This window comes from Apium graveolens, chromosome 9 (genome assembly GCF_009905375.1).
Source record: "Apium graveolens cultivar Ventura chromosome 9, ASM990537v1, whole genome shotgun sequence".
NCBI lineage: Eukaryota > Viridiplantae > Streptophyta > Magnoliopsida > Apiales > Apiaceae > Apium > Apium graveolens.
This window is the reverse complement of record NC_133655.1, coordinates 112,400,835-112,411,337: the sequence shown is the minus strand read 5'-3', so window position 1 is coordinate 112,411,337 and position 10,503 is coordinate 112,400,835. Positions and strand designations below refer to the sequence as shown.

At 38.5% G+C, this 10,503-nt stretch overlaps 1 protein-coding gene across 1 annotated transcript; it reads right to left on the bottom strand.

Annotated features, from left to right (window-relative positions):
* Positions 1-5,398: 5,398 nt before the first annotated feature.
* Positions 5,399-6,820, bottom strand: LOC141684015 (mitogen-activated protein kinase kinase 5-like). The gene has a single exon (XM_074488846.1). It carries the CDS (start codon positions 6,646-6,648, stop codon positions 5,581-5,583), a length of 1,068 nt encoding a protein of 355 aa, XP_074344947.1. The 5' UTR covers positions 6,649-6,820; the 3' UTR covers positions 5,399-5,580.
* Positions 6,821-10,503: the final 3,683 nt, after the last annotated feature.

Genomic DNA, 10,503 nt, shown 5'->3' with positions numbered 1-10,503 from the left:
AACGAAAAATGAAAGACATACATTCACCCCCCCTCTGTATGTATATTTGGACCTAACAAGCTCTACTTCAAATGTCTATTGGGCAAGTTCGACTTTTGTCTTCTCCTTGGTTTCCACAAATTTCTGAATCTGGGCGTCAGCATTGGTTACGTTGTACCCGGAATCCTCGATCATATTTACATCTAGTCTGGCCCTTTTACTGAGATGTTCACGTATCCCTTGGTTAGGGACATTACCTTTTTCCTATTTTCTGGTTCTGTTTCCGCTATGACCAAGGCTTGACCATAACATCTCCATGCCATCTCTCTGTCTCCTTTCAATTATCCAATGCCTCCCAAGGTGGGGAATTTGAGCTTTAAATGAATAGTTGAGGGGATTGCCATGAGCTTGGTGATCGTGGGCCTTCCAAGGATCATGTTGTATGATGAGGTTGCACTTATCACGTAGAACTTCACTACATGAGAGACCTGCTGGGGTGCAATTCCAAAAATAATAGGCAGATAAATAATATCCCGGATTGGAATCATTGTATTCCCGAATCCATACAAGGGGTCTTCGAGACAGAGGTCCATGCGGAAGTGGTCGAGCTCCATCTTGTTGAGTGTGTGCTCGAATACAATATTAGCAGAGGAACCATTATCAACTAAAATTCTTTTTACCTCGTTATTTGCAACATCAAGAGTTACCACCAAGGCTTGGTTGTGGTCCGGATTGAGTCCTTCAAAATCAGAGTAGGAGAAATAGATTAGTTCATCCTCAAAAGGCTGAATCATCATTACATCATTGTCCGGGTCGGGCTCCGGGGTGGAGAAGACGTGCCTCCGAAGAGGACATTTACCACATTTTTGCCGCTTCCCGGGGCCCTCTCTTTGTCATTCAACCTTCTCTGAAGATACTGGTTCATGTTTCCTTTCTTGATTTGATCTTCAATGAATATTTTGAGAGAGAAACAGTTTTCTGTTGTATGTCCATGATCTTCATGATACCCACCATGTTTGTCCCGGGCCCTATTCTCAGGGGGCGCAAGTAAAGGTTTCGGAGACTAATAGAATGGTTTACCTCTAACTTCGCGCAAGATGTCAGCCCGGGGCCTATTGAGAGGCGTCCACTCTGGTTCTGGTTTGGGCTCTCTCTTAGCCTTGGGTTTTCTTTAATTCTTCTTGGGTTCAGAGTATGAGCCCCAGGGTGGGGTCCCCCGAGATTGTTGGATGTAATTTGCTTGTCTGTCTAGCTTATATCTTTTATCTTTCCGGAAGGAAGAGCGACGCTCCGCGGACTCATCGTCATCATGGATTCTCCTGTTCATCTTCATTGACTTGAGGAAGTCATTTTCTTTTATAAACTTAGATGCCAAGGCATAGGCAGATGCTAAGCTCTGGGGTTCTCTGTGAATTAAATCTTTGACGTATCCCTCGGAGGATATTGGATGCAGGTTCCTTCAAAAGATGTTCACATCTTCCTTTTCTTCTAAGTTGGAGAGTTGGTTGACTGCTTCCTGGAATCTTTTGATGAATTCGGGTAAAGATTCCTTACTCCTCTGCTGGATTGTTTCCAAGTGGCACATTTGCAACTCATTCATTAGGTTAGCCCTGAAACTTTTTAAGAATATCTCGCGAAAATCTTTCCAGGAATCCACACTCCGGGATGGAATTCGGCTGAACCATTTTTGTGCCCCACCTTTGAGTGTTGATGCGAAGAAACGACACCTTGTGAGGTCACTATAATCATAAATGTCGGAGATTTGTTCAAAGTAATTTAGATGCTCTTCGGGGTCAGCCAATCCATCAAAGGAGTCAAAATTGAAATGTTTGAGCCCGGCCTCTCTGGGAGTTGATTCTAACTTCCTGGTAAAGGGGTCGCCGCTACACCAACTTCCATGTCACCTTCTACCTTTCTCTTGAGGTCACGAAGAGCCCATGCCATCTACTCTTGTTTGGACTCTTTTTCGGGCTCCGAATCAGAGGAGACATGAATTCGGTGGGATCTCTTTTTCAACTTCGCTTCTTCATCCTAGATTCTCTTCTCAATGATTTTTTTAGCTTTGGCTTCTTCTTCTTTCCAAATTCTTTTCCGGAGGGCAGCTCTTTTGATTTCAACCCGGGCATCCTCTGGGGTCTTTTCAGGTTCTTTACAATTCGATCCAGGACGGATCCCCGGGATTCTCCGGATCGTTCCTCCTGATCCCCTAGGCGGGTCTCAGGTTCGACATTATGCTTTTCCTTCCACAGATTCATCGCAGCTTGTATCTGATCCAGGGTCATGTCCCCCCAGGGGTTGGATGAAGTTTCAGCATACTTGTGAGCAGCTTTCTCGATGGTTAATCTTTGATCCCCTGGTTGGAGATTTTGAGAGAGAGTTTAGGTTATGGGGGGCCATTATCCACGTCCTCCATTTCTCCGTCCCTGGGTTGGGGTGGAGGCGACAGGAACGAAGCGGAGACGGCTGCCTTGCTCTTTCGTGACGTCATGGTTGTTTGACGATATCGCAAACTTATAGTAATATAACTCACAATTTCAAATACTAATACAGATATTTCAAATCTAAAGTATGCTGTAATCAACTACTGAGAGCTCCAGAACTATTACAATATTACGACTAGAGTGGCTAAACAAGATCCACTAACGGTACATACATAAAGCAAGCAAGTTCTGGGTAAAAAGTAGATTTGAGCAATTGGGTGTGAAGTTCTTACTGTAGTGTTGTATTCTGAGATCCTGGGTGGAGTAAGAGTAGCAGATACGAACACCACTGGTCGGAGGTTCGGCCCCTCCTTCTAGCGCCAATGATAATCCCAAATCACCCCGGGATCCCTTCCTTGTTGAACCCGAACTCAAACTCCGTTTGGACAGAAATGATGGCGGCGTGCGGTGTAGCTGTAGGGTGGGAACCTACAAAACAGAACCAGAGGGGGGTGGCGTCCCCGCGGCACCTCCGGCATGAGAATGAGAAAGGGTTCTGAAGGAGAAAGGGGTAAAACGGAAATTATACGAATATTGTGGTGTGTGTATAGGTGTGTGTATACCAGAGATGAAGTAACCCCTAACATTTCTTTTGTTCGGCCTTTTATAGGCTTCCCATTAGGGTTTAGTGGTTTGTACCTTTTGATCAGGACCATAGGTGTATCTTTTGGACTGTAGGACGTGTGGACGCCTATGATGAGCTAGTGTATTTCTGAATCCGGACCATAGAAATATTTTGGATCCGGGCTATCTGGACGGTGGTGATATTGTTACGTGTCCTGAGGTTCTTTAGTGTTATTCGTTAAACGGGTCCTGGGCCCTTCTTATTGGGTCTATTTTCATAACTGGGCCTGTGTTATTATATCCTATCAACGCGTGTACATAACAAAAAAAAGCATGGAAACTTTGAGCGAGTAGTAAAGACCTGGTTTTAAGTTCAGTTACCCATGGCTTGGTCCCATTACTCATGTTGGATATTGTCAAAAAAGAATTAACAAACACGGTTTGAGGAATTTTGGTAAAACTACAAGTGTGAATAATAACATGTAAGAAACCAAGTACGGGGTTTGACTTGTTCTCACTTCTCAGTCGGTTCAAACTTCATTAAGTTCGGTAGTCTCGTTGCAACAGAAGCAAACCACAGTAGCATAATCCAACCTTGATCATACTCTACTGCTTCCTTCGCTTACCTTGTACGTATGCAGTGTTTTCTCCGGTTGTACAATTAAGTCCAATATCTGGTTTTTCCTTTTTGTCAGGGTCCAATACTTGATTTTAAATGATCACAGTCATTGATGTTTTCAGATGCTAAACAAAGACTAAATGATGATCATAGTCATTGATGTTTTCAGATGCTAAACAAAGTCTTAAACGCCAATGCAAATTGTATTCTGCAACAGATCATTCGACTATTTTTGGTTAATAATCGATCATGTGACTAGGTGCATATATGAATTCTTAGTTACAAACTTACAATTACAACCAAATATGAATTTATGCATATTACATCCAATTAATAACTTACATCCAATTATGCACCTTTGAATATTATAGCAGTGCAACCAAGTTTGTCTTTGCATTGGACTTGATAAGAAAGAAAAAAGTAAACAATACAAGGGGGTAAAATATTCTCCCTTTTAATCCAGACTTAAATTAGGAACCGTGGAGCCAATGTCACTGCTTAGATCACCTCAAGAGGTAAGCTCATTCCCCCAGTTGACTTTCCCCGCATTTACAGAAGCTCCAAAACATTTGCTTGGAAAGTTGCATTACATTTACAAATGAAAACACCAAATTTATATTTCATCCATACAGAACAGCAATAACAGTTGGCAGGACAGCTTAGCAGTAGGCACTACACTACAAGTTTCATATAGGAGCACAATCACTGTCCCGCAGTGCCAACAAAACTACAAGGAACTGGGCTGTATACTTTTAGAAATAATTAAAACAGCTCAAGAATATGGTAGATTACAACTATATAAAAAGGGAAAGCTAACAAGGCATGGTAGACTAATAAAGCATAGAATATAAAAGAAAAAGGAAGGGAAACAGAACACATATACTAGTTCATTGTGTAGTAGCAAGACAAGAAGCATCGTCACTACATAATTATCATGCCCTTCCTACAGCATAAAAGCTTAAAAATTAAAAGCACGGTGAAAGTATATATTAATGAAAAAATATAGAAAGGTTTCCTCCAAGGCAAGGACTTGCCATCCAAACCGTTCTGTAGATCCATCAAAGCTATGGTCTTTCTCTACATGTATATAAAATGTATATATCTAATTCCTACTCTTTGCAGCGAGAATTCTTAGGGAGGAAATGCTATAGTACCATCTGGTATCTACCAACTACAACCTTTTTTTCCTAAAAGAAGTTTAAAAACACTTAAGTATGACTACTGTGATTCATACTCGTGGTCTATAATGGGAAATGGCTGTTTCTAGATCGAGTTAAGCAACCTAAACAATTAACCGCAAATAATTATTCCTATTATACACCGAAGGAGGAAGGTTTGTTTCTATACCGAGATTAGGAACCTAAACAATCAACCACATCTTAATCATTACTGGTATAAAGTATAAACCAAAGGAGGAAGGGCTGTTTCTATATCAAGTTTAGCAACCTAAACAATCAACTGCATTTATATCATAACTATAATAAACCAAAGGAGGACACTAATGATGATGATTGACAAAAAGAGTAACATAGATTCTAAACACAGGGAAATAAGTAATGGCAACTGCTATATTAAAGATGTCAATGAAACTAGAATAACATAGATTCTAAACAGGGGAATATGTAATGGCAACTGCTATATTAAAGCTGTAAATGACACTTGAATATGGAAATTTCTAAAAATTGCAAGACACTGGCATTTCCAACATAAGTTTTACTTTACTGGTAAACATTATCGGGAAAAAATATTCAGATCATAATAAAAAAACAAGATTCATTTGATTACTATCCGGAGGTCCATTTCTCCTTTTTCAATCCTGAAAATCCATCCATCCAGCATTTGAACCATCATCATACAATTCAAATTACATAACTAAAGACATAACAAGAGAAACAAATATGACCACAGACGGAAACGGGCAACAATCATTGTATGATATCAAGCAGAAGATGGATGAGGACGGGGAGGAGGCAATAACTGGTGAGCCTGATTAACCTGACTACCTCCTCCACTCCCATTAGGCGGAGTACCATTGTTAGTCTGCAAAACAAAAGGATGACGCAACAACTGATTGGCAGTCCATCTCCGATGAGGATCCCTCTGCAAGCAACACGAAATAAACTCCCTAAAATGCCTCGAAGCAGTAGGTGGAGCCTCCGGAGGCTGAGACATACAAATCGCACACATCAAACTCGCCCAATCACCACCTCTACTAACAGCAAACGGAAACCTTCCCATATAAAACTCAAGTATACTAACACCAAGACTCCAAATATCACCAGCATAACCATCATACCTCCCCTGATTAAGATCAGTATTAATCCTCTCGGGACTCATATACGCAATCGTCCCAACCGACGAATTACACGGATCCATAGTCTGTGCCAACACTCTGGACACACCAAAATCAGCAATCTTGACTTGTTTCCTGGAGTTGACCAGCAAATTAGACGGCTTAATATCGCGATGAACGATACGTTTCCGATGCAAATAACTAATTCCAGATAAGATCTGCCTAGTCAGATCCGCCAACGCAGCCTCATTCGTAATATGAATCCCTTCCAATGAACCTCTATCCATATATTCCAAAAGCACCTGGATCTCACCAGCATGATCATACATATCATGACATTTCACAACATTCAAATTATCAACATCTCTCAGAATCTCAATCTCACGGCAGATCTGACGACGCACAGACTCCTCGTGATTCCCGTAAATTACCTTCAGAGCATAAAGCTTTCCAGTAGGTCGGTGCGCTACTTTATACACCGTGCCGCCGCTACCGCTACCGATACGATTGATGCGGTCGAGCTGCGAGAAGTTGATCGGCTGAATGGCGGCGGCGGAGCCTGCCGTGGTCGACGCCGGCGCTGAGTTCGGCGGGAGAGGGAGAGGAACGGCGATTGCTGGATCGCGTTGAGGGAGAGGTAAGGTTAGGTCAGGACGACGTCGTGGCCGTTGACGGTTCGCGGCGGTGGGCGGTGGTGGCTGAGCTGATTTCATCGCGATTGAATTAAAATTAAGCTAAATTGGGGGAATTTAAAAGCCCTAATTTTAATGATTTGGTTTGAGAGAGAGAGAGAGAGAGAAGAGATATTTGCTCAAATCATTTTCAATTATGTACTTGTGGAGGGTGGTGGGGAAAAATGAAAATGTGATGTGGGAGGGGTGAAGATGCAATTTATTAACAGTGCAGGTATACGGATTTATTTTTCTTCGTTAACTTTATTATTCACGTATTCTGTTCCTTTTCCAGTATCTTTCGTGATGTCTTTCTTTATAATTTAAAATTAAGGGGTATCTTCTTTTTAGGGAGCAAAAAGAAGTGTATTTCGTAAATAAGTATTTTTTATTGAATATATAAGATAATATGTTAGAAGGAAGGGATGATATCAGTATATAAATTATTAGAATTTATTATCAATATTTGATATCAGGTTTTACTAAGGTAACATCATCAGTACTTCATGATCAGTAATTGATGATCAACATTTGATGATTAGTATTTAGAGATATCAAAGAAGGAAAGGGATTGCAGAATTCAAGGCTGTGAATGACTTTACTTACAGAAGTAATCATACATGGATGTGTATTAGGTTTCCTTATTGTATTAGAATATGATTCCTTATTTATTGTGTAACTGTGCACTATATAAGCACAGATTAAGTTTACACTATATGTGTTACGAATCGATATATATTTCAGATAACCTAATAGCTCTTGCATAATTGTTCATCCTTTGATAGAGTACTTTTGTAACAATTTTTATCAGATTAATATAAAAATTTCCGATTCTGTTAAGATTTATCATTTTTTTTGCAAAAATTGCATTCAACCCCCAATCTACAGTTGTATTACAGGCCTAACAATTGGTATCTGAGCTTGCTGTTGATATACAAACAGTTTAAAATCTGAAAATCAATCTTTAATGGCAGACAAAGAACCATAACAACTGAACAATCCACCACCACCACCACCCCCAGCCACATCATAGATTAACAATAATATGAGTAGGTATGAGGCTATCAATGTTCCAATCCTAAAGATACATGAATATCCAATCTGGAAGGTTAAGATGACCATGTGCTTGGAAGCTACAGATCCTGAATATATAAGAAGGATTTATGATGGTCCTCATAGGTTAATGAAGTTGGCAGTAGCAGTTGCTGGTCAAGAAGAAAAGATGGTTGATAAATCAAAGAAGGACTATACTGCAGAGGATCTATTATCAATCATGAAAGATACAAAAGTAAGACATATTCTGTATAGCAGTCTTGATAGTGTTATGTCCAATAGGGTTATTGGATTTAAAACAGCAAAGGAAATTTGGGATGCTTTAGAAGTAAAGTGTCAAGATACTTCTGCGATCAAGAAAAACAGGAGAACAATATTTACTCAGGAGTATGAACACTTTGACTCAAGAGACAATGAGTCCTTAACTGAGATCTATGATAGGTTTCAAAAGCTGTTGAATGACTTACCTCTTGTCAACAAGGAATATGACCAAGAGGACTCAAATTTGAAGTTTCTGCTTGCACTCCCTGAAAAGTGGGACTTTAAGGTCACATCAATAAGTAATAACTATGAACTTGAGAAAATATCTTTAGATGAGATCTATGGCATTTTGAAAACTCATGAACTAGAGATGGAGCAAAGGAGTAAGAGAAAAGGATCAAAGTCAAGACCAGTTGCACTTAAAGTTGAAGAGAAGCCAAAGGAGAAAGCAAGGAGAAAAGGTTACTTCAAAGGAAAAACTATGATTACAAAGTCTGATACTGAGTCATCAGACTCTGATGATGATTCAAACACTAATAATGAATTAGATACTGATAGTGATCATGACAACAATGAAGACATTGAACAAATGGTTGCTCTATTGGTGAAAAGCTTTAAGAAGATGGTCAACAAAAAATTCAAGAAAGGAAAAAGATTTTCCATAAAGGGTTCCAGTTCCCCAAACACTGATAAGAGGAATGATAGAAGAAATGCTGATCGGAAGGAATCAAGAACTGGAAAATTTGACAAGTCAAAGGAAATGTGTTATAACTGTGTTGGAATTAGACACTTTGCAGATGACTGAAGAAAACCAAAAACTGAGAAGAAACAAGCCTTAATCACAAAGAAGAAAAACTGGGATGATTCATCATATTCAGATGATGGTGTTAATTATGCCCTCATGGAAATTACCGAGACTGAGGCTGACACTTCTAAATGAAAGGTACCTCAAACCACACTTGCTTTTGATACTGATGATATCTGTGAATTAAGACTGTTTCTTAAATCTCTATATGTTAGTTATAAAGATCAAACTTTAGAGAATGAAAGAATCAAGAGTGAAAATTTTGAGTTAAAGAAAAGGAACGATCACCTAGAAATTGAGTTACTTTCCATGCTAAAAATTCAAAAAGAAAGAGATAATGTTGTTTATGTTAAAGAAAAATTGTTAGAAAAGCATGCTTATCTAGAAAATGAGTTAGCTAAAGAAAGAGAGGTCATTAAGCTTTGGACTAACTCAGGAAAAATAACTGAGAAAATTTTAGAGAATGACTGTTGGGGATCAAGATTAGGATATGTCAATAGATGTTATTCCCTAACAATACAGCAAGAATTACAGAAGGGGGGTTGAATGTAATTCTGGCTACTTTTGAGATTTAAAAATGTTCTAACTTAATATCTATAACAGTATTTGATTTGCTGTAATACGGAATGAAGAAGTAATAGAAATCAAAACACTAAGTAATAAAACTGTTAGGTCACACAACACTGTAGAAGTGGGTTGAATACAATGTTATTACAATCAAATCAATTTCGAACACAAGTAACAGTAAACAGATATATAATAAACTCTGTTATAATTGAACTGTTCTTCCTCAGTGATGAACAAATATCACTAAGAGCTGCTAGGTTACAATGTATGATCTTCTCGATAATGATAACACATATAGTGTAAACCTATGTCTGTGTTTATATAGTACACAGTTACAAGATAACTTCTAATTGATATGAAATATAATTTTGTCTCCTAAAATATATCAATCAAATATCTTATACAAGTCTTCTTATCTTCTAACTCTTTTCATGCATATCTTCTTTTGTTTTAGTATCGATCTTCTATCATGTAAATCAGCTTCCTTCCTTAACTGTAAGTCCTCCCGCACTTAAGTTCTGACATAACCTTAAGTTCTGATATGACCTTAAGTTCTGACTTCCAGTAAGTACTGATATTTCCTGTTTGTTAAGATCTGAAAACTAAACATGAAACATATTAGGCATGACATCTCAAATATATCTAACAATCTCCCCCAACTTGTAAATTATGCAAAAATATACAAGTTAATAGATTTGATGATGTCAAAAACATTTAAGTTCAAATGCAATAAGAGTTTAATAAGACTATTAACTATAACTTACAGAACATGCAGCTTTACCAACATCACTGGATTAATCTGAATCCATAATGATTCTTACCAAAATCTTTTACCAGCTTATCTTCAGCTTTTCTCAGAACTTCAACTAATTGTGCTTTGACCTGCATCAGTTTTTCATCTTTACTATCACCAATTTGATAAATGGCTGTTCTGAGAGCTTGAATTGATGTTATTTCAAGTTCATCACCAAGTATGATAACTATAGGATGTGAAGAGTCTTCATTATAACATAAACATCTTCCTTTCAGAATAACTTCCACCTTAGCAGAGTTCTTCAGCATAGGAATTTCTCTTCCATCATCTTCAGTAATCATTGGAATGTACTGAGAAGCCTTTGTACCAGAGATTCTGAGAAGATCTCTTATAGCCTTCAAAATGTACTCTGACCATCTTCTTGTAACATCAGATTTTACTTCCAGAAGATAGTGAA

What these genes read in the sequence shown, in the direction of transcription:
- LOC141684015 (XM_074488846.1), bottom strand. Translation starts at nt 6,648, where the DNA reads ATGAAATCAGCTCAGCCACCACCGCCCACCGCCGCGAACCGTCAACGG.